At 53.1% G+C, this 27,667-nt stretch overlaps 2 protein-coding genes and 2 pseudogenes across 2 annotated transcripts in view; 3 read left to right on the forward strand and 1 right to left on the reverse strand.

Moving 5' to 3' along the window:
* Positions 1–13,954, forward strand: part of LOC102877209 (zinc finger protein 91-like) — a 77,773-nt gene extending 63,819 nt beyond the window's left edge. Inside the window, exon 3 of the mRNA XM_006897983.1 lies at positions 12,692–13,954. Coding sequence (XP_006898045.1) covers positions 12,692–13,954 — 1,263 coding nt within the window. The remainder of the gene's footprint in view (positions 1–12,691) is intronic.
* Positions 6,069–7,808, reverse strand: LOC102861818 (annotated as a pseudogene).
* A 9,137-nt stretch (positions 13,955–23,091) lies between the features above and the next one.
* On the forward strand, positions 23,092–26,131 carry LOC102877607 (complement factor D-like). The gene is made up of 5 exons (XM_006897984.1): positions 23,092–23,149; positions 23,976–24,132; positions 24,212–24,356; positions 24,548–24,805; positions 25,970–26,131. The coding sequence occupies exons 1-5, from the start codon at positions 23,092–23,094 to the stop codon at positions 26,129–26,131; spliced, it is 780 nt and encodes a 259-aa protein (XP_006898046.1).
* LOC102862218 lies at positions 23,167–23,902 on the forward strand (annotated as a pseudogene).
* Positions 26,132–27,667: the final 1,536 nt, after the last annotated feature.

Genomic DNA, 27,667 nt, shown 5'->3' on the forward strand with positions numbered 1-27,667 from the left:
GTGATTGCGAAGACCATGGCCTGTATCAGACGCACATTAGTCTCCAGAGAGACACCATTGCTCTTCAGTACCCTGGAGAGGTCCCTAACAGCAGACTTTCCCATGGCAACGCGCCTTGTAATTTCCTGGCTGCTGGTGCCAAGCCTGTTGACTGTGGAGCCAAGCAAACTAAAGCTGTGAACAGTCTCAATCTCTTCACCATCCATCCTGTTGCTGCCAATCTAGTGACTATAAATTTAGATTTTTTTCAAATTCATGTTATTACTAGTTAACTATACAAAACCCTCCTGAAATACAAAGTTAAATAAAATGAAGAGTGTTTCCCCTGGTTTTGTAAAATTAATGTGTGAAAATCACTTTTCCTTTGTGTTGTAAATAATAACATTTCTACTGTCAACTCTTTGATTCACTTTCCCTTGTACACTATAAGCAGTACTCTGAGTCTCTGATAATGAGCAGATCTCGGTGAGTTTTTTGTCCTCGTTTCCCTGCCTGGTTTCATCTCCTTCCTTGACGCTGATTTATGATTAAATGTTTGTGACTATTGCTGGTACCAGTACAGTGATCACCCAAGTCCTACTCCAAGCTCTGTGTCGTTTTGTTTTTGCCGCCTGTGAACTGTGTGTCAGTTCACAGAATCTTCTCTGCAGACCTTTCCGTGCCCTGTTTCTTCAGGAAGCTTCGAGGATCCTACACTGTGGTGTCTGTAGCCTGCTCTGTCCACATGCCTGTTGTGGAGGCTCCCTTGGCGTGAATGGACCCCACTGTCCATGCCCGTGATGGAGTGCTCAGCACGGGGATGGCTCGGGTATGCTGTTTGCTCCTCTGAGTATCGTGGCTCCAGGGCCCCTTTCTCCTGGGGCTCCATGTGTCCTGTCCAGTCGATAACTCTGCATTTAGGAGAAAAGGCTGAGATGTCGACGTCGCCATGTTCAGACTCACTAGGAGGTGCTACATAATCTTCACACTTCTGGAGTTTTTCTCTTAGTGTGGAACTTAACTTTTATTAAGATTTCACCGTGGTAGGTACTAAGAGTCAGGGTGAGAAAACCAAGAAGAAAGGCAGTCTGGGTAGCTGTGAAAGGTTACATATGTGAAGGATGTCTGTGTTAATAGGGCTTGTATCAGATATAGTCAGCTACAACTCCCAGGCTTGAGACAACAGAACACAGCTACATTCTACCTCTAGCCATTTTGTATCCGTTTTACTGCTGTATGATTTTCATTTGTTTTTAATATAAGGTTATTCAAAATTAAAAAGTGTTGATCCTGTTTGGAAAAAAAAAGATTTCACCATTAATGTCAGTTTTAACATTGGTGGTTTACATTGTTGAATCTGTTGTTCTCTTTCCCTGTTGCTTACTCATAAGAATTTTTTCTCTGTTCTTCTGTCCTAAGAGCATTTGCTCATGACTTCTGACAGTATTATAATTTTCTTTTCTGACAGTCATCTCCTGTACTCAGCAGTACACAGGACTCGGTTGGGTCACGGTGCCTGTGTGGTTCAGAGTAGAATTGCACCCTGTCCTGTTTCCCTGGCTGGCTTTGTTGGAACTAGATCTTGGAACTCTTTCTTCAGTGCTAGTTTAGGACTCAGATCACCAGCCTGTCTGTGCATAGCAGAGCCCGTAACGCTTTGGAGCTCAGGGCTTCGTGTAGCGACAGTAACCCCGTGTTGAGGTATGTGTGCTCTCAGCCCTGCGGTGTATACTGTCTGCTGCGTCAACTGTGGGTGGGGGGTGGGCCTTGTCCAGACCTGTGTATGTTTTCCTGTTGGTCTGCTTGTGTGTTCCTGTACTGGTACTGACTGTACTGCACAGCATGTTGTTGCTGTTAGGTGCTGTCACGTCAGCTGCCGCTCACAGCGACCCTGTGCACAACACCTCTGCCCTCTGCCATGTGCCCCCATCCTCACCTCTCCACCATGCTCAAGCCCGTTTGTCCAGTCACTGGGTCAGTCCATCTTGCTGAGGATCTGGCCCTCCTTTGCTGACCATCCCAAGGCCTGGGTATCCGGACAGTGTGCCCGAAGTGTATGAGATGGAGTCCCGCCATTCCTGCCTCTAAGGGGCACATTTGTGCAGTCCATTTTGGGCAACACCACAATGTAAGGACACTGATGCTTCCGTCTTGTTTAGTCATTGCCTGATTTTCAGGTGCATAGGAAGTGATTGAAAAGATCATGGCTTGTATCGCTTAACACCATAGTCTTTAAACTGATAACCTTGCTCTTTAGAATCTTGGAGAGGTCCCTGACAGTGGATTTTCTTGACTGCTGTTACCAAGGCTGTATGTAATTCTGTGTATATGACATGATTAGATGAGCACCTGTGCCTTTTTCGTATCTGTGAGGAAAAGGGTTTTCTGAGAACCTCTCCATTAATTTCTCAGCTGCTTATAACTAGTGGGAGATACTTACTTTAATCTTGATTTTGTTTTCTGAATATTTGTTAAAATTTATCAGTCCTGCAATCATTAGTACCAACTTTTGAGGTTCCACATATATAATTTTCTTTCTGAAATAAACACAAATTAATATTCTTTTTTAACATTCTACTTTATCTTTTCTTCTTAGTCATGTTTTGGTATGAGTATTTAGAATAATGTTGAATAATGTTGAATAAGAATAAAATAATAGTATTTCTATCTGCTTTTATTATTAATATGATTTTTTCAGTGTGTTGTTTGGAGTATATATTTATATATGCGTACTGTCGGCTTGTCCTTGGGAAAGGACAGTGAAGGAGGGAAGGACCCTCATTGAGATGGGTCGACACTGTAACAGTGGGCTCGGGGGTATCAGATGAGGATGGGATGGCAGAGGAGAGGGCAGCGTTCAGATCCTTGGGTCACAGGGTCACTGTGGGTCTTAGTCACCTTGACGACACCTCACAGCTTTGTCAGACTGCTGTCTGGATTCATCCTCAGGTCCACTCTGGGGCTTGGTCTCCTGGGGCTAGTGTACGTGCTCCTGGGTTCATGCCAGCTAGGTAACACTCAGCCCATATGACAGCGTAAAGAGTCCTATTACCATAAGCCCCCAAAGCCACTGACCTCAGGGTCACGAGCAAGGAAGAAAACAGCAGTAACCATGTTTGCACAATTCAGTTGAAACTTAGTTTGGCTCGGAATCAGTGTTTGGGGATGTTTGCCATGCCCCACACAGCAGCGCTGGGGGAAGCGGTCTGTGGGCCCTAGAGGAAGGTCTTGGTCTCTTCACAGAAACCTTGACTTCCTGGAGATCTTTGCTGTTGATGGGCTGACTTGTGCTTGCTTCATAACATCTGATGAACATCTCTCTCTCCCCCCATCCAGTATCAAAGAATCAGAGACGCTACATGATACTACATTTCTACATTCTAAGCACCTCTGTCTCTCCCAGCCCAACAGCACCTTCCTGAAGGCTCAATACCACTTTTCAAATCTCCGGCACAAATGTTGCTGTTAGGTGATGTCGAGTATAATCCTTAACAACCCTGAGAACAACAGATCTGCACCTGTCCCATCCTGTGCGTCCTCACAATCTCTGACACTCAAGCTCACTGCAGCAGTCACTGTGTCAGTCCGTCTGGTTAAGGGTCTTCCCCTCCTTCCCTGTCCCTCCATCTTTGCGCGTATGATGTCACTCTCCAAGGAACATGGTGATCTCCTAGTACCATGCCCTGAGTGTGTGAGGCAGAGCTCTGTCGCCTTTGTCTGCAGGGAGCGCCCTGGCTGCACCTTCTCCAAGACGCACCTGCGATAGTCCGTGCTCTCCTCCAGCCACAGCGCAGAAGCATAGATGTTGTAGGACCAGTAAGCGAGGTGGGCACTGAGATCCTGTGCTTCCTACGCAGTGCTCAAGAATTCCACACGTTCCCTCCAAGGTAAAGAAGCACAAAGAATCCTGTGCTCACCTCACTTGTTAGGTGATCTGCCCTTGGAGATCCTCATGTGCTGTGGTATCTGCCTTCATCTTCCCAGCTACTTCTCAACCTTTACTCTCAACGCGGATTGGTTTAAGACAGCACACTAAAAATTCCAGGGGAGGAGATTGCCGTCTTTCTCCCACAGAGCAGCCGGTGGATTTGAACTGCCTGCTGGGGGTTGGCAGTACAGCTCCTTACCTACTGGGCCACCAGAGCTCCCCTCAGTTATTACCCATGAACAAGGTGAGTGCAGGCATCCCAGTGCTGACTGGGAACAGTTCTCCATGAGTCACCACATCAGACATGCAGGGCACTGTTTTTTAAAGCCATTGCATGATGTTTACAAGGGACAGGGTCTCTACCTAGCCTCCTTCCTTGAGCTCATGTACGTGTGGATGTGCCAGCACTTTGATGGGAAAGGCTGTCTCTGCTCTTCATTCAGCAATCAGGTGATACTAGCCTGGCTCCGTACCTTTTCAGTCTATACGAGGAGCAGGTCATCTGGGTTTTATGAGGAGGAATGTGCCATCGGACAAAGGAAGCATCAACAACCTGCATTATGCAAATGATACAACCTTGTTTGCCAAGACTGAGGAAGACATGAAGCATTTGCTACAAAAGGTCAAGGACTGTAGTCTCCAATACGGATTGAAGCACAAAGTCAGGAAAACAAAGGTTGTCACCCCTAGGCCAATTGGCAGCATCACAGTAGGTGGAGAAGTGATTGAGACTGTTAATAATTCCATCTTGCCTGGTTCTACAATCAACACTCTTGGCACCAGCAGTCAGGAAACCAAATTACAGTGGGAAAATACGTTGTTAGGGACCTCTCTGGAGAGTAAGGTGCACCTGATCCAGGCCATTGCTGTCACAGTGCTGGACAATGACTAAGGATGACACGGTCCTGGAGAAGAGTCTTAAATATACTGTGGACCTCCAAGAGAACAAACAGTCTGCTCCGGAGAGGGTGAAACCAACTTGTTCCTTGGAGGCAAGAATTTTGACACTCCAGCTCACATATTTTGGGAAGGTTTCATCGAGGGACCAGTCCTTGGAGAAAGACATCATGCTTGGAAGGGTGGAGGGACAGCGCGGGAGAGGAAGACCCTGCGTGAGATGGATCAACACAGTAACTGGCTGGGTAGTGGGAGCAGGTGTATCAGGCGGTGAGATTGGATCAGGACAGGGCAGGGTTCTGAGCTGTTGTGGGTTGACTCGCTTAACCGCAATCTGTCTGTCTCCCCTTTCCTCCCCCACTATCTTGATGACTGTGGGAAGACATGTGCTAGCCTAGTGGGAAGTGGTGCTGCCAGCTCAAAGGCAAAGATGCTGTTACCAGCGGTTGAGTAAGAACCAACTCCTAGGAGACCCTCCTGTGAGCTCCAGAGCACAGGAGTCCATTACCCGCGTTTCTCCCGCAGGACAGCAGGTGGATTCAACCAACGATTTCATGTTGGTGATGATGTTTTGATGTTCTTTATCAAGTGGGAGACATTTTCTAGTTTGTTGAGAACTTTACCTACATGGTCCTGGATTTTATATATTTGGTGGTGGTATGTGCCGTCAAGTCGCCTGTGACTCAGCACCCCTTGAACAACAGCTCCGAGCCAGTCTCACTGTCTCCGACACACCTACGGTGATTACTCCAGTTACTCATGGAGCTGGTGTGGTCTGGAGCCTACCCACGGGGATCGAGGTGAGCCTGTGCCTCTGCTTTTGGCATTTGGGTGATGCTGCTTCAGACGTCAGTATTTGCAGTTTTATTAAAATGGCCGAGGATTTGGCAGCCGCTCCCCACTGACGGCTTCCCTCAGTGAGGCTGCTTTCTGCTTGGAGCATTTCTACTTACTGATTCTGATTTTGGTTTTGGGGGTTTTTTTTGGGGAGGGCTGAATTTCCATTCATTCATTGTTGCACATTTTCCTCCCTGCCCACCTTGATTCTGTTATTGATTTAATTGCTGTCAGCCTTCTGAACACTTGATTCCCCCTCAGTCCTGCCCAACTGCTTTGTTTTGATAACTTTGCTGGTTGATTTCCTGTTTGCTTTAGTTGTTTTGAGTGCCTGAAGCCCCAGATGAGGCCCTCCTTTTCAAGCGTTAAGTCTGAGAGGAAGCTGGGGTCTGGAGTGTTGAAGGGGTCGGCTTTAGAACACCTCCATTTAGGTATGGTTAGAGACGAAGAGGGACTCGCTGGCTGCGCCCCGGCCTGACCGCTTGGGGTGTGCTTTCCTTGGCAGGCGAGGCTGTTGGCCAAGGCACTCTTGATAGACTCCTCCTGGGCTGCCTTCAGATTCACCTCCTTCCCACCCCAGGCCTTCAGTGCAGAGGCCTGCAGGGCTCGGCCATAGGAGAAGGTCAGGGCCCATGGCTTCGGCAGGGGGCACTTGTTGATGTCATCGAGGTTGATGGATGCCTCCTCCTCCTCCCTCTGGCCTCCAGACAGGAGGGGGGGGCGCGTGGTGCAGTGCTGTAACAGTTGCCATGGCAATCTCATGAGAAGACTTCCGTGAGCAGGCGTGGCTGGGGGTTACCATGTTAGGCTTCAGCAAAGTGCCTTCCAAATAGATGTGGTCACTCAGAGCCTTGCAGACAGCAGCCAGCACCTTCTCAGTTACATCCTGACAGCGCTTCAGGTCATGGTCACCATCAGGGAGGATCTCAGGCTCCACAACGGGCACAATCCCATTCTGCTGGCAGATGCTGGCATAACGGGCCAGCACGTTGGCATTTTCCATGATGGCAAGAGCTGAGGGGGTGTGCTCTCCAATCTTCACACAGCGCCACTTGGCAAAGCCAACTCCATCCTTCTTGTACTGGGCACAGCGCTCAGACAGCCCATCCAGCCCTTGGGTGGTGGTCTCACCATTAGTCCCTGCCAGGGGTACCACGCCCTTGTCTACCTTGATGCCCACACCACCACCCTTAGATTTGATGACTTGGGGGAAGTTACGCCCATCATCTGCCTTTTGGTAGAGGGTCTCATGGAAGAGGACGACACCCCGATGCAGGGGTTCACGCGGTCGTAGGCAGTCAGCGGGAGCTGGCAGTAGAATTGCCGGTTCTCCTCGGTGTTCTTGGTTTCGGTGAACTGCATGCGCTTGACAGTGCTTCTGGTGGACTCATCTGTGGCCAGGATGCCCTTGCCCGGAGCATCGATGCGATGGGCAATGTCAGAGTGCTCCCCCTCCTGCTCCGGTGTCAGCGCTGGGTATGGGTAGGGTATGATGTTCTCGGTGGGGATTCCCTGGGCACTCATGGAGGAGGGGACATCCTTGGGACTGGGGGTGGGTGTGGGTGTGGTGGGCTGCAGGCAGGAACGCGCCAGTCATCCCAGCTCCGGGTTCTGCGGTGCGTTCCCAGATCTGTCTTTTCTGATGTATGCATTTAAGTTGATTGTGTTCTTTGGTGGCTCAGAATACAGTCTACTTGGTGAGCTTGAGAAGACTGTGTAGTATGTTGGTTTTGGATGATCTGTCATACCAGCTACGTCTGTCGTCACATGTTACTTCAGCTCTGACCTTTTTGACTCTGCCTGTTGATTCTATGAGGTGCTGTTGTAGTTAGGTGCTCACAGGGGCCCTGTGACTTTTGATCTGGTGTTCTGTCCTTAGATCCATCTGATGTCAACCTTGATAACCCTTCCTCCACATTCTCTTTTGAATCTAACTTGTATTTCTGGACAGTTCCTTTAGAAGGGTGTTTCCAGGCAGGTCTCCCGGGGCGGCAGGAGGCGGCTGTGGGGCAGGGCTGTAGAGGCGGGGATGGCCCTACTTTCCAGCGGTGGAGGGTTCCTTAGGACCACGATGAGTCCACATGCAGGAATATCTTTAGAGATGGAGTAGTCCTTGTTGACACACTGACTTCTTGCCCTTGCCACTCTTGGGGCGCGCGGTCGACATCTTCACGTGGCTAGGAGCTTGTTGTTGTGGCAGTTGATGAGCACTTGCGTGTTGTTGTTGCCTGACCGTGAGCACAGAGGGCGGCCCCGTGTTGAACTCCTCGGCCTCGGGCTTCTGCAGGGCCTGGGGTCTTCTCACTCTTCGGCTTGTTGAGGCTCAAGGTGCTGGCTGCAGTCTTGATCACTCCCATTTCCTCTGCGTTGCTGCTTCCTCGCCAGACGTTTTTAATAGAATCCTCTAACTGGGAAGTCTCGGAGATTTTGCTTGCATATAGTACTGGTTGATAGTTTCTATGTTCTGTTGGATCACCTTTCTTTGAAATGGACAAAAATAAGGATCTCTTCCAGGGTGTTTGCCAAAACCTCCACAACAGACGTGCCCTTTTAGATTCTGAGCAGGGAGAATGATTCCGGTTTATGTACGTCTTCACGAACATTTCTTTCACGAACATTTCTTTACCGTTTGTTGTTTCTTCCCTTTTCAAGGATAACTTTACTAGATGCAGAGTTTTAGTGTTTTGGGTTTTTTCTCTCAGCGTGAACTAGTTGATTATTCTAAATCCTTGCTCGCATAGTCCACACAAGGTGGACGTAGGACATTCTAACCACACTCTTCAGTTGTTGTTGTTATGTGACATGAAGTCAGCTATGGCTACTAGAGCCATGAGTGAATCCAAGCAAGTTGAAATTGTTAACAGACTCAGCTTGTGATAGATCTTCCAGCATCACAGCAACACAAGTGTCACTACCATACAACAGACTGACAGACAGGTGCCGGACCCATCCAGTAAATTATGAGACAAGTAAACATATAAATATCACATTCTGTCTGGCCTGGAAGAGTGGGTCCCTGCCAGCCCAGCAGGAGGTGGCCAGTGAAATGCCCAGATGCATCAGAGTTTTTTCTTTCATCTGAGCGTGAAAAAAGCAGATGTCATTACAAGACAGAAAAAGTCCAGAATGGATGTTAGAAGACACTGAACATTGCAATAGAACATAGAGGTCAGAACAATAGGAGGAAATGCTGAAGAAAGATGAACAGAAAATTTCAAAGGACAACTTGGAAAAAGTATTATAATGAATTATGCAAAGAGCTGGAGTTGGGAAACCAAAAGAAAAGAGTACACTTACCCTTGGCTTTCCCAAGCTGAAAGAACTGAACCACAACTTCAAGCCTCCAGTAGGAGTAATACTGAGGGATTCTGTGTCTAAATATCGATCGATATAGGAAGCATCAAAAGAAGGCAGAAGGAATCAGTGCACCAGAATGCACAGTTATGGGGCTAAATGACTTGGTTAGCACCAAGCAGGGAGTACCATTGGCGTATAATAGAAAGCAGTGGTTTTAAAGGAAGAAATTCAAGCTGCATTGAAGGCATTGGGGGGGAAAGCCCCTAGAAACTGATGAAAAGGTGATCTGACAGTGTGGGCGTTATCCAAACACAGCTTCAGTATCACATGGAAGCAAGATTTTGGTGAACATTTTTCTGCAGACAGAACAGTACATCAACAGAGAACAACTAAAAATTCCAGCTGGGCTCAGAAAGGGCCCGTGGACAGATCTTGGCTGGGAGTTGAGAAGAACCGAAAGATGTTTACTTGCCTTTTGCTGTGTATCAAGGTTTTAGTCTTTCTCCATACTCAGTCTGATCAGGTCATTTGACAAGGTTGATGGTGCATAGAAAAATGTGGTTGGATGTGGTTGATGATACAAAGAAAAATGGGAGGATGAAGGGAGCTCTGGTGACCTAATGACAAGAAGCTGCACTGCAATCCCAAAGGCTCATGGTTCAGGTCCACCAGATGCTCTGCTAGAGAAGGAGGAGAAATCTCTTGTGACACTCGGATCCGATTTAATGGTACACAACAGGGAAACCCCCCAAAAAGTAAAAAGCTAATTGGAGGGTAACTCATCAACAACCTGCAGTAGGCAGATGACCCAACCTTGCTTGCAGGAAATGAAAAAGACTTCGCTGAGGAAGACCAGTGTGTGGGCTTCAGTACACCGCAATATCAAGGAAGCAAAGATCCTTACCACTGGACTTACGGTTGTTGACGACCATAGAGTCGGAACCAGCCCATAGCTGACCTTCAGTGGGTTTTCAGAGACAAATCTCACAGGAGGAGATTGCCCATCCTTCTCCCTTGGAGCAGCTGGTGAACTCGAACCATGTGCTTTGGGATTGCAGCACAGCTTCTTGCCACTAGGCCACCAGAGCTCCCTCACCGCTGGAGTAGCACACTGTAATTCCAAAAGACAGGTTGTGTTGATGAAATCAACAAAGTGCTAGTTTAAAGACTAAGATGTGCTTGATTAAAACCATAGGATTTTTAATTGCTTCCTGTATATCTGATAATAAAAAAATTAATAAAGAAGAGTGAAGAAAGAATGCCTTTGAATTGTGCTGTTGACAAAAAGTATTGAACATCCCCTGGACTACCGAAAGAACAAACATTCTGTGTTGAAAAGTGTTACAAGGGTGTTCTTTTGAGGCAAGAATGGTGACCTTTCCTCTCCTGTGCTCGGACCATGTTGTTGGCAGGGGCCAGTCAAGTTCACGTTGATTTGTGGGTCCACTGTTCAGTCCATGACATGCTATGATGGAAACCTTTAGTAACCTGGTCTCAGGAGAGTAGCATTGCCGCTCCCAGCTGGTCGTCTTCAGAATCCCTAAGGAGCAGTGTTTGCTCAGTGACACAGTGGTTCACTGTCTTGTCTTCCCTCGTGTCATGTGTTTCTCCACGAGCACCATGTCAGCTATAGTCACGTGTGTTCCCAGACAAGCACGGATGGGATCTGAGACCGTGAGGGTGGGGATGGGACTGCACCAGGGCCACTCTGCTGGGAAGTGCCTGGGAAAAGTCCATTTTTGAATTGAGGACACAACTTCCCGGAGAGCTCAGCTGTTTCTCTGACATTAGCATTCTGCTCACACCTGTTCTGTGGAGGCCTCTGTGAGATTGCCTGTGTTGTCCCTGCTCTGTTCTGCTTAGACTTCCTGGTTAACACTCATTTAGGTCACGCTCACGCTCAGTCCCAGAAGGTGTGTTTCCCAGAAGCCTGCTTTCCACGACAGCCAGAGTGCTCAGAGATAAGATGTCTCTTCCTGCCTGAGTCTTGAGTCACAGAAATCCACTCCCACTAACTGTAAAAAAAAAAAAGAAAAAGAAATCCACTCCCATTTTTCCTTTTCCTTTTTGTTTCACATTGTGAACTTCAACTTGAATTATTGGGTCAATTTCTCAAAACCTTGAATATGCAGAAAGTTATTCATTGAATATGTGCTGGTGCAGTTCATGAGTAACAACACCTGGTTTTATATTTTAGGAGAAATTAGTGCGTCCCATGACAGAAGAGATCCGCAGAACAGCCAGAGGTGAGCTCTGAGGTGAGTGTCAGTGCAGCCCAGAAAAAAGCTGCTTCAGGACCAAGCCCTACGGGGTCATGACCCTCCATACTCTTGTGCTACAGTGGGGTAATGGGCACTCTCCCCCCACGCGATTCATTGCCTCTGGAGCCCCACTAGACAGTCAGCTCTGACTTAACAGAATGTTTACACAGGTATTTGTCGCTTAACATCCATGATAAATCCTGTGAAATAGGACACTGTGTTATACCATGTGAACCTTGTAGGAACACTGTATTATGTGTGGTACCTCTGTTTGTCTGTATGTGATGCACATGTATCAGGGCAACTTCTCAGCTGCTCTGGTTCAGGCAGTGCCAAGTCTCTGAGTCTGCTAGCTGAGACCTGACTTGGCAGCCTCTTGGCACACAGCTCATTCTGAATAACCACCGTCCTGTGTCTGAAGGCTCAAAGGATGGAGCCAGGCAGTCACAGCCCAGCATCTCCGCAGAGGCTGCAATCTGTTGAGTGCTCCAGCTGGAGCCTGTGAGAGAGGGAACAGCCATGCCTCAGTCCAGAGCTTATTGTCAGCCCGGCTCCCGGCACCTTTCTGTGTAACCCCAACTCTGACCCATGGCCATCGGGTGTCTGCTTTGTCTAAGGGGAATCTGCCTCACTCTTGGCAGAACTTCAAGGTTGGGAGAAGTAGAATGAGAGTAGCTCTGGGGAGGTCTCTGCGCTGCCCTGGGAGAAGGACTTCGACTGTGTGCAGTTAGACATTTCCCAAGTGGTTGGTGTGGGTACATACCTGTATCTGTAATGCTTGGGATTGTAGGGGGCCGGTAAAAAAAGAGGAAAGCCTGGGTGAAATGAACATGGAAGTTGGATGCCAGGTGTTTGACATTTACTTCACTTGGTTACAGTTATCAGAAACCAAATATTTTATTAAAAACCATTACAATAATGATCATGTTTTTGCTACATACGTTAACTTATAAATCAAAAGAAAAGTCAAGGCAAATGCCATGCACATGGACTAGGCTTATAAATGGTAAAGTGGAAACAGATTTCTTTCTAATACTGAAATCCCTGGGGGGTTTTGTTTGTTTTAACAGAAATCATACAGGACAGTGAAAAGCGTCGGTGGAAGTGAAGAAGGCAGTCACTGGACTCCAGCTGTCACTGTGGGAAAGGCCTTCCTGGGTCACTTACCATGTAGGCCTCACACCAGGTGCAGAACCCACCTGGGTGAGGATTGGGGAGACTCCATTGGGTCGCTCTCCCTGAAGCACACCTAGGAGTCCTCTTCAGAGTAAGACATCTCAGCTGTTGGGCATGTTGGGAAGCCTTTGTCCAGCAGCGCCCACTAGTGAGGCCTAGTCTGTCATTTCTAATCCCTTTGGGCACAAATGCAAGGAAGGTCATAGGGGTAACTAGCCTATCTTGTAAGCCCCTCATCTTTCCTCCCGCCCTCACATACGTTTTAAAGGAGAGGATGTCTTACTTATGTAAGGAGTGCGGGAAAGCCTTTGCTGAGGCGTCTGGCCTCAACAAGCATATGCGGAACCACAGTGATGTCAAGCCTTACGTCTGTAAGGAGTGTGGGAAGGCCTTCTGCCAGGGCTCCCAGCTCACTAGGCACGTCAGCTGTCACAGTAGGGACCGGCCGTATGAGTGTGATGAGTGTGGCAAAGGCTTCCGGCAGATCTCCTCACTCACTCGGCACATGAAGAGCCACAGTGGAGAGAGGCCTTACGAGTGTCAGGAGTGTGGGAAGTGCTTCACTCTGTCCTCCCACCTGGCCAGGCACATCAGTACACACAGTGGCGAGAGGCCCTATGAGTGTAAGGAGTGTGGGAAAGCCTTTAACGACTCCTCAGCCCTGACCACACACATTAGAACACACAGTGGGGAGAAGCCCTACGAATGTACGATCTGTGGGAAGGCTTTCAGTCAGGCCTCCAATTTCAATAGACACAAGACTGCCCACAATGGACAGAGACCCTATGAATGTAAGGAGTGTGGGAAAGCCTTCCGGTCTTCCTCAAACCTTAACAGCCATATAAGAATTCACAGTGGAGAGAGGCCTTACGAGTGCAGCGAGTGTGGGAAGGCCTTCAGTCACGCGTCCTCCCTCAATGACCATGTGCGAACCCACAGTGGGGAGAAGCCTTACGCGTGTAAGGACTGTGGGAAGGCCTTTAGCTACGCCTCGTCCCTCATCACCCACATCAGGACCCACACTGGGGAGAGGCCCTACGCCTGTAAGGAGTGCGGGCGCGCCTTCAGCCACGCGTCCGCCCTCACCACACACATCAGAATCCACAGTGGAGAGAGGCCGTACGGCTGTAAGTACTGTGGGAAGGCCTTCAGTCTGTCCTCACACCTCAGCAGACACCTCATCTCTCACACTAAGGAGAAGCCCTATGAATGTACGGAGTGTGGCAAGGCCTTTAGTGACTCCTCGGCCCTCTCCACCCACATCAAAACTCACCGGGGGGAGAAGCCCTACGAGTGTGAGCAGTGCGGGCGGGCCTTCAGTCGCCTGTACAACCTCACCAGACACGCCAACTGTCACAAGGGGGAGACGCCTTGTCAGTGCGGAGTCTGTGGCGCGACGTTCCGCGACTTCCCGGCCCTCACTGCTCACATGCGTGTTCACAGTGGGGAGAGGCCTTACGAGTGTGAGGAGTGTGGGGAGTCCTTCAGCTCGTCCTCCCACCTCACCGCACACATCCGCTCCCACAGCGAAGGGACCACCGTGTATCAGACGTGGGACGGTTCCTTCTTACTGCTGTAGCTTCTGCCTGCACGTTTCCCCAAAGTCTCAGTTCCCCGGCGAGCAGCAGTGCTGACCGGAAGGCTTCCCAGCACGCCTGGTGCCTTTGCATACGTTGGCAGGTCAGCGTAGCGGCAGGGCTGGCCTGCTCTGTGTGTCACTAGCTCAATCCAAACGAAATTTTGCCTTTCTTTTAACCTCTGGGTGATACAATTATGGCTTCCTGGATTAGCTTTGTGCAACTGGCTTTTTCTTTTATAATGTTTTGTTGATATTTTATAATAAGATTAAATACATACAATAAAGGATCTGATCTGACACGTGGTTTACTGAGTGCTTTCATCCATTCCTACTGTGAAGTTACCTATGAAATTCCTCATAGGGTGGTAAGGAGAAGCTCTACAGTTATTCCCCCTTTTTGGACCTGTAAACTCAGTATCCTTTGGGAATTCTTACTTGGGCTTACTGACAGGTCACAGTTGGGTGGTTAGCCGTGTGAATTCTCCAGTGGCTTACGGAGCCGTCAACAGCACTGATGCCAGAGAAATGTGGTCCTACCAGCAGGAGGCAAGTTGGAATGGGGAAAGCATTCTCTATGGTAACATGTAGGAGACAGGGTCTAGTGGCAAGAAGCTGCTCTGCAATCCTGAAGGCAAAGGCCCACAGTTCGAGCCCACCCGCTTCTCGTCGCCTCCCTCTGTAAATTCCCTCCAGAGGGCTAGCCCTGGGTCAGCTCTGACTCCAAGGTAAACAACTACAGGAGATGGGATGTGAGCTCTCAAATCTTCCCGGGGAGGAGAGGTTCTGAGGAGGGCCTCAGGCTAGGGTGGGGTGTGAAGAGCTTGTACTTAGCAGTTCTATGAGGGAGAGGTGGGGCTCTCAGAAAAGGAGCTGGCGTCTGACTATCCAGGGGCACAGGTGGTGGCCTGGAGGGTGCCATCCTGGGTTAGCTGCACGTCAGCACGGGTGCTGGGTGTTCATTCGGGGAGCAGATGTCTGCGTGGGGGTGTGGTCAGCACCAAACACCCTTTCAGGGGCCTCTGGGAGATTGAGCACGTGGTCCCTTATGTCTCTTGGCCGAATTAAAAGTAACTCCTCACAGGTGCCCAGGCTACTTATCTGGGGGCATTCCTGGACCTTGGGGGACCTTCCTGTATGCTGGCCTTCTGGTCTGAACCATCACTTGGGAAAAGACTGAGCATATCCTATAAAGGAAAGGAATTAGGAAAATAAGGACACTTCTCTGCAAGATTTTCTTTTCATTAAAGGTCATTTTCAACACGAGCAGAAGGGAGTTGCTTCTGGTTGAGGGTTGAAACCGTCCTAGGCCAAGTGGACAGGCTTTCAGTATGTAGAGAGGAGTCACTGGTCTCCACACTAAAAGGGCAGGAAGATACATGTTCATTTTCTGTTGCTGTACTGGTCAGAATCCTGTAGGGAGGGCCTGTGGCAGGACGACGCGGATCACGTTTTTATTTGGACAAAAAGTTCTTCTCAAGGTTTGGGGAGACTAGACGTCTGCCCATTCTGGAGAAATGCCTCTGCATAGAATTCCACGGAGTTCTCCGTGGGCCATGGCCTGCCCCTGCTGGTGATGCTGAAGTCCCTCTCGCTGACAGCACCCGCTTGTTAAGCCTTCTGAGCGATTGACTCCAGATACCTCATCCTGTGGATTGTGTCTCACCTCACCGACGCTGCCACCAGCCCTTCCTCAAAATCACAGGGAGACTGCAATCCCAGAGGAACACGGTTCGAATCCACCAGATGCTCTGCCGGAGAAGGAGGTGCAATATCCTCCTGTACCAGTCAGATCTGATTTGACGGTACACGCACACAAAATAATAAAAAACAAAATCACAGGGAGGCTTGACTCCCCAAACGACAGTCACAGCAGTCCCACATGGGAGATAGCCCACAGCACGGAGAGCTAGGGCAAGGTGACACGTTTGGGGAGGACCCATTCAGACTGTTAAGGACCCCCCTACATCACCCTCCTGAGTGCTGGGCTGGACTCCTGTCTCCCTGGTGATGGTGCATGCATCGGTAATGTCAGCTAATGATAGTAGATGACTGTGTGTCCCTTACTTGGGTGACCTGATGGCTAGGCAGGCCACTGCACCTGGGGGCTGCCCCACACTGGGGGTGAGGGTGGGGTGCCAGCAAGTCCGAACTGACCCACAGCTGACCCTCCAGTGGGTTTTCAGAGGCAGAAAATCACACAGCACGAGACCGCCCATCCTTCTCCCATGGAGCAGCTGGTGGATTCAAACCATGTGCCTTTGGGATTGCAGCACAGGAATAGAGGAGTCGATGCCCACACCTGAACCATTGCTTAGTAAGAGCCAGGTCCCAGCAACACCTACAGGAGCTGCAGTCAGGAGACGCACTGCACTCGGCCAAATCGGCTATGTTCTGAGGGTGAAGGTGTTCCTGACCCAAACCATGGTGTTTTGAATCCCCTCACATCCATCAAAATTGGGCAGTGGGCAAGAAAAGCTTACTTAAAATACCTTTGAATGTGGTGTTGGCAAAGAACTGAATTACAGTGGACTGCCAAAAAGAAAAAAAGGAACTCGGGTGAGGTAGGATGTAGGAAGCTGCTTTGGTAACCCAGAGAGAGTGTGTGTGTATGTCACGTAATTTTAACCCACCCACAGCTTTAAGGGAGAAACGTGGACAATGTCCCATGAGTTACAGCCCCCAAAACCTGTGACTGAAGGGTTCACTGTCAGTTCCAAGTCGACACAATGCGTTTAATGAGAGGACAAAACCACCTGGCTTGGAGGAAATGCAGCCAGGGTGCTCCTTCCAGCCGAGGATGATGTCATCAGAGGGGCCTGTGCCTCCAGAAAGACAGCTCACTGGGTAAAGAAGGTCGATGTGAAAAGGACATTGAGACATGGTGGCCGCAGCCATGCGGTGATTGCGGGCTCAACCAGGAAGGGCTTCATTCATCACTTAACCTCCCTTGACTCTTTGGAAATCGTGGGACAAAGGGGGTGTGTGTGATAGCAGGAAAACTCTCAACTATTAACTGCTGAAATGGTCCAGATGAGGAAGGTGGCCTAGAACCGGAGCTCTCTGGACATCGTGACAGCTGCCCACAGCCTGTGCTGCAGGGAAAGTGAGTGTAGAACCTGTTTACTGGACTCCCACCAGCGCATGAGCAGTCGGGGTCACATTAAGGAGATGGAGGCCCTGGGCACTCCTGATGGAGTCAGGAGATGCCAGTCTGTCACCTCTCTGCCTGGCTTGGATATCAGCACAGGTTTCCCTGGGTGTAGGGTTGTTTGCTGTATGTGCCTGTATTGTTGGGGGTCTATACCTCCAACTACAGCAATACTGCCTGTCACTACCTGCATCGTTAAGATGACTTGTTGGGGAACGTTTTTGGAGAGAAAAGCAAGATTGAAAGAACCAGCCTCAGTGGACTTTGGTGGGGCCAAATATGGCTACACTTCTGCCCGCTGCACCAAAGCCTTCTGCCTGCTCTATCACTGTGACCCACCTCCTGCCTGGTGCCCTGGAGAGCCGGGGCTCTGGCACCTGGCCACCTGTTCAGAGCTGTAGAAGGTGCACCCTCCAGGACTGAGAAACCCCAGGCATCCTGGCTGCCCACATCAGGGCTTCCCCTGGAAACTGTTAGGTGCTGTCGAGTAGAGCACAATTCCTAACAACACTCTGAATAACAGATCTGGACCCTGTCCTGTGCCATCCTCATCCTCACAAGCAGACCCTTAATGGACCACATCATCTCCCTCCCGCTACCAGCTTCTTGGTTCAATTTTTTTCCCTTTCCTAAAATTTTCAGGCATATTCTTGTCTCCTTGGAATTCCTTCAAAGGTGTCAATCTTTGGCTGTGGTCAGAGAATTGTTTTCACAGTTGGTTTGCCCTACAGATGTGTGAGGCACCTGCTTGGTGGGTGTGCATACTTGTGTGCATTTTGGAAGGTTCCAATTCCAGGAAACCCACAGGAGGCACATCTACCTGACCAGGTATTTGGGATCCAGGGCCCACCTGGCCAGGTATTTGGCTTGGGATGTCCTGTGGGCTGTGTGACACAGCTCACTGCCCACCTCCTAGGTCAAGGAACGATTTCTATACCCGCTTCTCCATTGGCCAGCACACTACAATTCCTCCAAGTGTACGAGTGCCCGGCCGGAGGGGTAGCGACACCAGCACCCTTCCAGTGTTCATCTAATTGGAGACACTTGATCTCATGTGACCAAGCTGGACTCTGAATCAGGAAACAATGCACCCCTCCGTGGGTGTTCAGCAAGGTAGATGAGACTCGGGCCAGATCTGCCATTTTCCCCTCCTCGGGTCCCTTCTGTGTCTCTGAGGGGACAGGACAATGTCCTACAGAGTTCCGGGTACTCCACATTTTACTCATGGGGGAGACAATGGCCTTGCAGTCACCAAGCTCTTAGGCAATTTGTGCAGCACGTGACCAACCACGAGGACCATCTCACTGCAGGCAGGGACCCTGGTGTGGGGCCCAGTCCAAAAGGGTTAGGGTGAACAAAGAGTCAAGAGAGCTGGGGTGAGGACGAGGTACACCAGGCCTGGGCCAGGGAGAGGCAGGATGAGTTCTGGGAGAGGTGGGGTGGAGTCTGGGAGGGGTGAGATGGGTAGAGGAGCACAGGGGCGGGGCCTGGGAGAGAGGCTGGGTTCAAGGAGAGATGGGACAGGGTCTGGGAGAGGTGGTGGTGGGACCTGGGGAGGGCGGGGCCTGGGAGAGATGGGATGGGGTCTGGAAGAAGTGTGGTGGGGCCTGAGGGGGAGAGAGGGCCTGGGAAAGGAGGTGTCTGGAGGGCTGCGTGGAGCCGGGCCTGGGGGAGGCGGGTCAGAGTCAGGGAGAGGTGGGCGGTGTAGACGCTGGAATGGATGGCTGCGAGGCAGTGGTGCTGGGGCACTAAGTGAACTCTGTCACTTGGAGAGGACAGGATGGCGAAGCTCCCAGACAGCCTCGGCCCTCACGCTTCTCCCCAGGTGCTCCTCCTCAGCAAGGTCCTGCCCTGCTGCCATCTCTTCGTCATGCCAGGTGTCTTGGAAGCCTGCAGGTGAGAGAGGGGCGTGACCAGATGTGGGGGCGTGGTCTATGGTGAGGGGCTTGGTCGCATGACGAGGGGGCGTGGCTGCCGCTGGAGAGTCGGAAGAGGGGTGGTGAGATGTGGGCGTGGCCGATGCCGGGAGCATGATCACGTGATGAGGGGCGTGGCTATTGCTGGAGGATTTTGGGCGTGGTCATACGTTGGGAGGCGTGGTCTGTGGTAAGTGGGCGTGATCGCATACCTATCTGTTGTTGGATGTTCAGGGGGGTGGTCAGCTGTTGGGAGGCGTGGTCTGTGGTGAGGGCGTGGTCGCATGCTGAGGGGCGTGGCTGTTGGAGGATCAGGGGCGTGGTTAGATGTTGGGAGGCGTGCTCTGTGGTGAGCGGGCGTGGTCGCATGGCGAGGGGGCGTGGCTGTTGTTGAGGGGTCCAGGGCGTGGTCTGTGGTGAGCGGGCGTGGTCGCATACCGAGGGGGCGTGGCTGTTGGAGGATCAGGGGCGTGGTTAGATGTTGGGAGGCGTGCTCTGTGGTGAGCGGGCGTGGTCGCATGGCGAGGAGGCGTGGCTGTTGCTCGAGGGTCGGAGGTCGGGAGGGAAAGGACCTGAGGGTGGAGGGGTGGGCAGTAAACATCCGGTTTTGTAGAGTGGGAATTTGTTGGCTGTGCAATGTGGCTTTAAAAGCGAGCAAGAAGGAGCCTTGGGCCTTCCTGCCCGTTACCACCAGGAGGAGGCAAAGTTAGGCAGGAAACGGGAAAGCTTTCTCTAACAAAGATGCCCAGATGAGGGGCCCAGGTCAGGAACCTGGTTCCGAGTCCCTGCTGTGACCTAGCGCAGGTGGCTCCAGGCCTCCCTGAGCCAGGACTTCGGTCCCAGGCCTGCCTTGTCCTCACTGGGTGGTGTAGACAGTCCTACCCCTCCTCTAGCCTCAGTTTCCCCTCTGACAACTGCGAGGCAGAGGGAATATTTCCCAAGGCAACTTCCTGACCTAATGCAGGGCAGGTCCGAGGCGGCGGCTCAGAAGGGTGGTCGGAGTCTGGTAAGGGCCTGCTCCATGGGGACTGTGATGAGACGTCTCTGTCATCACGTGATTCAGAGTGACAGTTACCAACCCACAGGTTAATGAGAGCCCACGTCCTCCCTGCGACGTTGGGAGACCCCTCCCTCGCTCCCTCCTCTTCCCCGCCACATCCTCTTACTGGAACGCAGCCCTCTCTCCGAACTTTTGCTGGTGCCGTCCATCTGCCGGGCCTGCCCTTCCCACAGGTGCCCCTGGCCAGCTCCCTGTCACATCCCATGTGCCAGCTGCCCGGAGGGAGGGCCTCTGCCCAGCATGGCCTTTTCTCAGCGCATACACCGCCTTCTGCCACGCAGCCCGGCACCCGGGAGTGTGTGTGGAGGGGCGGAGGGCTGACTGCACCGCCCTGCCTGGTTTGTTTCCAAATTCTGTTGCAATCGAGAACATTCCTCCTCGCACATAAGTTGGACTCCACATCTTACCAGGCTTTTGCTCAGCGTTTCTGATTTTATTAAGGAAATCTGTTTAAAAACCAATCCACTGGGGTCGAGTTGACTCCGAATCTGATCCTGTCCCACCTGTTGGGCTCTATGGAACCCCATCTGTTGTATTACGTTCTATTCCTCCCGGAAAGGAGCCCTGGGGCACAGCAGTTGCATGCTGGGCTGCTAACCTAAGGCCGGTGGCTAGGATCCACCAGCCGCATGAAGAGACTCCCACGGAGATGACAGCTTCAGACACCTGACAGAGGGTTGCCAGGAGTCAGAATCCGGTCAGCGGCAGAGGACTTGCGTTTTGGCTTCTCTGTGTGATGATACAGTCCACAGAGAAGACGGAGAGGAGAAAGCAATATGCGACTGTTCCCACGTGAGCCCACCACCTCCATGAAGTCCCAACACCACCACCTCCCAGGTTCAAGGGAGCGGGAACCAAGCTCTCCATCTACAGAGGCCTCGTGGCCCAGGTCAGCCAATGAGAGCTCGCCATCTCCTGGCCACAAGGGTCTAGGAGGGACATGTGATCTAAAGCTCGGCCAATCGGAGGCAGACCTGAGACAGGCTAGCACGCAATTGGAGTTGAGGTCTTCACTTTGGGAGAGGGCGACCCTTCACGGAGGTAAAAGCGGTGGGAGGCACTGACACCAGGCTACAGACAGACCTGTTTTTAAACTGTAACATTAGTTGTTGTTATTGTGTACGTTGGAGTCGGGACTGACCCACAGCTGAGCTTCTGGCGGGTCTTCAGAGGGGTTTAATTGCACGGGAGGAGAGGGCCCATCCTTCTCATGCGCACAACTGGTGGATCCAGACTGCAGGACTGCAGCGCAACTTTTTGCCACTAGGCACCAGAGCTCCCTTCATGACATTAATTACCAAAGGGAAGAAATCAAGAATTTAAGGAGATCAACATAAGATTTCGAAAGGTGAACCACGGGAAGACAAAGTATTACAACGAAATGTGCAAGGAGCTGGAGTTGGCAAATCAAAAGGGAGGAGCTCGCTCTGCATTTCTTAAGGCACTGAAGAACAAAACCAAGCCTCGAGTTGCAATGCTTAAGGATGTGATGGCCAGAATATTGAATGACCTAGGAAGCATCAAAAGAAAATGGAAAGAAGACATTAAAAAAAGAAAGAAAGAAAGAAAATGGTAAGAGTACACAGAGGCACTAAACCAAAAATAATTGGCTGACACAGAATTTCACGAAACACTGGGAAAGTCTGCTGTCGGGGACTTTTCTAGAGTACTGAAGAGCAACAATGTCAGTCTGGAAACTAAGGTGCATCTGATTCAGGCCATAGTCTTCACAATTACTTGCTATGCATCCGAGAGCTAGACAATAACTAAGGATGATTGAAGAAGATCGATGCCTTCAAATTGTGGTGCTGGACAAGAGTGTTGAACATACCGTGGACTGCCAGGAGAATAAACAGGTCTGTCCTGAAGAGGGTGAAACTAAGCTGCACCCTGGAGGCAAGCATTTTGAAGCTCTTTCTCACATACTTTGGGCACATGGCCAGGAGGGACCAGTCCTTGGAGAGGGACATCATGCTTGGAAGGGTGGAGGGCCAGCGCAGGAGAGGAAGACCCTCATTGAGATGGATTGACTCAGTGACTGGAGAAATGGGATTGGGTCTGTCCGAGACGATGAGATTGGCTCAGGAGAGGGCAGGTTGCAGGACTAATGCAAACAGGGCTGCTCTGAATCAACGGCACATAACAACAACATATGCCAACTTTTCTTGTGAACTTGGCCGCACCTCCAGCCAGGACGTGTGTAACGGAACAAAACATGCCTGGTCCTGCAGCGGCTCCACCATCTCTGCTGTGTCCAAGCCATTGCTGAAGCTGCCCTGTCGGTCCATCTCCTCCAGGGGCTTCCTCCTCCTCCTCCTCATTGACCCTGTACTTTACCAGATGTGAGGCCTTCTCAGGGGCTGGATAACATCTCCAAGGCATAGCAGACAACGCCGACCATCTTCACTTCCTAAGGCAGATGGCAAGGAAGCTTTGTCTGTATATCCCCTTGGAGGCTCCACCCAGGCAAGCTTGGCTCCCCTGCCCCTCCCTGCTCCTGCGGGCCACTTTTCTGACCTCCTTGGTGACATGAGAGGCTGCAGGGACAGGGACAAGGGTGACTGCTCCACCCCCACCCCACCTCCTTTCCAAGTTGGAGGAGGAAGAAGGGAGGGTATAACATGAGGAAGTGGTTGTTTACAAATTGTGGGCTCCAAACCTTGTGAAATCAGGGCTGTAAGAACATTTGGGGTGGGGGTGGGGGGAGCCAATGAGGTTCAATTCCCCCCGTGCCCCCTCCCCATGTTGAGGGGCTGTCCTCACTCGGGCACAGCCTGGGCCAGGGTCACGGGCCAGGGACACGAGGGGACCCCAATCTGCTCTTGGTGCAGTCTTAAAGATACATAGTGCCCTGCCCCCACCCCCACCCCCGGAGGGAGGAGGCCAGTTCTCTTTTCTCCAGCTGGGCTGCTGCCCACCCACCAGATGGGGCTTGTGGGAGCTCCCCACCTCCCTCCAGGCTCATAAAAGCCCCCCAGCCCCGCCTGGTCGGTGTCGTAGACACAGCTGCAGCATGGTGGACAGCTCTGTGTGCCTGGTGGCTCTAGTCCTCCTAGGAGCCTCTCTGTGTGGTGAGTGGACATGGGTCAGGGCCCCCAGCCTGGAATGGGCCGGCCACCCAGGATAACCTCTGGCCCCATTAGGAGTGCAGGTGGGGGTGGGAGGCAGCGTCCTTGTGAGTGTGGCTGCCATCGGGTCAGGGCACCCCCAGGACAGGGTGAACCTGCCCCACGATGTTCCCCGGCTGTGAGGGTACAGCCGCTGACCACCAGGCCTTGTCCTCTCCCGGCCGCTGCCCACCTTCCCATTAACAGCAGAGCGCTTAACCACTGCACCACCAGGGCTCTCAGAGCTGAGGAATTATCAGAATTGGGTTCTGCACGCCCCACCTTCCAATTCTGTGGGCTCCATTTGGACTCACAGCGACCCCATGACCGACTGGCATGTCCACGGGCTCGCTGGCCTTAATCACAGGATGGACTTCGAACAGCAAACTTTTGGTTAACAACTGAGCACTTAACACTTGCACTCAGAAGGCTCTCAAAACCAAGGAATTCTCAAAATCTGAACCCGAAGTTTCCAGAGTCCCCCCCAATCAGGACGGTCAGCAGGAGTGTCTGGCTTGGTGGTCCCATTTTTTGGAGAATTTGAGGCAGCCAGGCTTGTGTCTACGGCTGGGTGTAACCCAGGCCTGCATCCAGGCCCCACCAGGCCAACCGTCTTCTCCTGCATCCATGCCTAGCCCCGGGGCAGTGCTTGCCATCCTGGGCCGCAGGGCTGCTGTGATGGGGAACCTGGCTGCTGGGACCAGTAGAGTGGTCTGAGGGCTTCACAAGGGTCCCAGATCCCCAGGTGTGTGGCCCTCCTGCATCCTCAAGTCCTGTTGTCCACTCACAGAGGCACAGCCCCGGGGCCGCATCCTGGGAGGCCGTGAAGCCCAGGCCCACGCGTGGCCCTACATGGCGTCGGTGCAGGTGAACGGTGCGCACGTGTGCGGCGGCTTCCTGGTGGCGGAGCAGTGGGTGCTGAGCGCGGCGCACTGCCTGGAGGACGCGTGAGTGACGGGGGACGTGGGACAGGGGCAGGCACGGTGCAGGCTCTGATCTCTGACCTTGGTCACTCTCTGTCCCCAGGGCCGGCGGCAAGGTGCAGGTGCTCCTGGGAGCTCACTCCCTGTCGCAGCCCGAGCCCTCCAAGCGCCTGTACGATGTGCGACGCGCGGTGCCCCACCCGGACAGCCAGCCGGACACTATTGACCACGACCTCCTCCTGCTGCAGGTCAGCGAGTGCGATGCTGCTCCGACCCCTTCCCCCTCCCCACTGGGCCCTGTCCTGCCTGCCGTCCCTCCTGCTGACCCCTTTCCCCTTCCACTGGGCCCTGTCCTGCCTGCGGTCCCTGGGAGTCCAGCTACAGCCCCTATTGCTGCCCGCCTCCCTCTCCGCGCCCTGACTTTCTCCTGTGCCCCCAGCTGTCCGAGAAGGCCACTCTGGGCCCCAACGTACGAACTCTGGCCTGGCAGCGTGAGGACCGAGACGTGGCAGCCGGCACGCTGGGCGACGTGACCGGCTGGGGCGTGGTCAGCCACACGGGCCGCCGGCCGGACCGCCTGCAGCACGTGCGCCTGCCGGTGCTGGACCGCGCCACCTGCAACCTGCGCACCTACCACGACGGCGCCATCACTCAGCGCATGATGTGCGCGGAGAGCAACCGCAAGGACAGCTGCAAGGTGCGGGCGGGGCCGAGAGAGGGCGGGGCCTGAGAAGGGGCGGAACAGAGAGAGGGCGGGGCCTCTATGAGGGGGCGGGGCCTCGAGGAGAGGACGGGGCCTAGAGGAGGGCGGGTCCGCGAGGAGAGGGTGGGAAGAGAGGAGGGGCGGGGCCGAGAGGAGAGGGCGGGAAGAGAGAAGGGGCGGACCGAGAGGGCGTGGCCTGTGGTAGAGGGCGGAGCCTCTAGGAGGGGCGGGGCCGAGAGGAAAGGATGGGGTTATGGGGCGGGGGAGAGGGGAGAGGCAGGGCAGAGATGAGAGGGCGGGATTGACAAGAGAGAGCAGGGCAGAGGGGAGAGGGCGGGGTCCAGGGGTGGGGCCGCGAGGGGAGGGCGGGGCTGAGAGGAGAGGGCGGAATCTATAGGACGAGGCAGAAATGGGCGGGGCTGAGATGAGATGGGGAGCTAGGAGAGGGCGTGACCTGGGGGGGCAGGGCCTATGGGGCGGGAAGCCTATAGGGAGAGGAGCCTGTAGGGAGCAGGGCCTATAGCGGGGCCTGAGGACAAGGTGAAAGGGCGGAGCTCAGAAGAGCTGAGAACTAGAGAAAAGGGCGGGATTTGAGAGGGGCAGGACCAATGGGGCGGGGACTAGAGGAAAGGGCAGGAGAAGGGGCGGTGACTGGGCAAAGGTGGGAGCAGGCGAGGAGCCCCGAATGTAGCTCAGCGGAAATGGGGCGGGGACCCAGAAAGGGGCAGGGGAAGGGGCGGGGGTCTCCGGGATGCGGGAAGGCCTGGAATGGCGGGGCAAGGGGGTGGGGCCAGCACAGAAGGGGTTTGGGGTGGGGCAGGGTTTGCAGAGTGGCCGAGGGTCAGGCCTGCGGACAGAGCAAGATGGTGTCTGCGAAGGGCAGGTCTGGGTAGATGAGGTGGACACTGCGTCACAGGAGCGGGGCCTGGGACTGTCCGCACCGGCCCTCGTGGGCGGGGACTTGGGGAAGGGGCGGGGCCTGTGAGATTGGCAGGCGTGGAAGCGGAGGAGGCAGCGGGCAGAGCTGGACTGCGGGGTCCTTGCTGGAGGTTTCTGGGGAGGCCTGGGACGAGCGGGAAGGGTCAGGAGCGGAGAGCCTTGGACTTAAGGCCAGGGCTGAGAGTGGCAGGTGTGGCACCAGCACTCTTGTCCCCCCAGGGCGACTCGGGGGGCCCGCTGGTGTGCGGGGGCGTGGCCGAGGGCGTGGTCACCTCGGGCTCCCGCGTGTGCGGCAACCGCAAGAAGCCGGGGGTCTACACGCGCCTGGGGAGCTACGCGGCCTGGATCGAGGGCGTCCTGGCGGAGACCTCGCGCCCCTGAAGAGGACCTGGGGCCTCGGGGGGTCTGGAGGGCTCGGGACGCACAATAAACCAGCTTCTGCATCGGGTCAGCCTTCACTGAGCGCTCACTGCATGGGGGACCCTGACAAAAGCAGGGGAGGCGGGCACCCCCTGATGGGAGTGAATGGCGGTCACTGAGAACACAAGAGAGGTCCGCGCCAGAGGCCAGCAGGGGCCAAAGCGCTGACCAAAGGCCTCCAACTGAGTGAAGCTGCTGGGCCTTGTCCCAGCCTCTGGAGTACAGAGAAGACACCAGAGTGGGGGTGACCCCACCACCATCTCGTCTGTTGTGTGCCGTTGAGACAGGCTGACCCATAGCTGGCCCTTCAGCGGGTTTTCTGAGGCAGCAAATGGCATGGGAGGAGATTGTCAACCCCCATGGAGCAGATAACCGATTCAACTGTGTGCCTTGGCGATTGCAGTCCAAGTTCTTATCCCTAGTTCACCAGAGCCCCGCTTTCCCTCTTTCCCTAGGGTCATTTGAGGGACTGTACACAAGACCTTGCTCTGGGCTGAAACACAGGCACACAGAGACCTCTGATGTCCACTCTTGCAGTTCATTTCCCAGAAGGGTAAACTGAGGCACAGTAGAGGCAGTGAGTCTCACAGCTCTGAAGCAAAACCGGGTTCCCCACCTGGAACCTGCCTCACCACTGCTTTCAGGTTCACATAAAAGAAGGAGGGCAGGAGGGCGGGTGATAGGCTTCAGTTACCCCGCGGAACAGTTAAAGGGAGGTGACAGAGGACAGTGCGAAGGCTGGAAGCCTTTCACTCTCTGCCCCATGACACTGAAGCCCACGCTTCCGGGCATGAAGCTCCGCCCAGAGAGCTCATGGCTCCTTTTTGTTGAAAAAGAGACTCTGTGAGTCAGAGAAGTGAAGTCTAGGTCCCCATGGGACTGCTGTGCCCTCCAGCTGCCCAGTGGTGCAGCTTCCCCACGTTAAAACAGCAATCCAGTTCCCAGGGCTCACCTGCAAAGCACCCTCCCACGGTGCCTTCTTGAAGGAAAATAAGAACCAGCTCTTAGGCTGGGCCTGCCCCTGCCAGGCCTTTCCACTTTTGAACCCCTGAAGTGACCATCTTCCTGCAGAGTGTTTGCTGGTGACTGAAGGCAGGACCCCCAGGGAAGGGCCTGCGTTGTGAGACCAGGGGAGAAGTGGGGCATGGCAGGACAAACACACAGATCTCAAAACCCGGCCACCCCTCACTCCTTCCTGCCTTGTGGTGCTCATCACAGACACCCATCCAGAGCTCGCAGTAGGGGCCTGATACACGCTGACCAACATAAGCACAGAGTCAGAGAGCTACAGGCAGGTGCAGAGATCAGATCACAGGGCAAGAGGTTCAGGGTTCTGTGGGGGCTGCAGGGACGGGGCAGTGCGGGTGCAGGTGCGGACACAGGCCAAGTCCTCCATGCACAGTAGGTTGGTGTCCCTCCCCAGCCGAGCAGGCATGTCCCAGAAGCATCTCTAGCCAGAGACAGCAGGTGGGAGGCCGAGGCTGGGGGTCCAGCTGG

The sequence above is a fragment of the Elephantulus edwardii genome, unplaced genomic scaffold (genome assembly GCF_000299155.1).
Source record: "Elephantulus edwardii isolate Elephantulus edwardi_28Jun2011 unplaced genomic scaffold, EleEdw1.0 scaffold00217, whole genome shotgun sequence".
NCBI classification, from domain to species: Eukaryota; Metazoa; Chordata; class Mammalia; order Macroscelidea; family Macroscelididae; genus Elephantulus; species Elephantulus edwardii.

Bases quoted from the DNA above. Each gene is read 5' to 3' on its own strand.
- LOC102877607 (XM_006897984.1), top strand. From the start codon at position 23,092: ATGGTGGACAGCTCTGTGTGCCTGGTGGCTCTAGTCCTCCTAGGAGCC. The intron at 23,150-23,975 runs GTGAGTGGACAT...GTCCACTCACAG, and splicing joins CCTAGGAGCCTCTCTGTGTG to AGGCACAGCCCCGGGGCCGC. The intron at 24,357-24,547 runs GTCAGCGAGTGC...CTGTGCCCCCAG, and splicing joins ACGACCTCCTCCTGCTGCAG to CTGTCCGAGAAGGCCACTCT.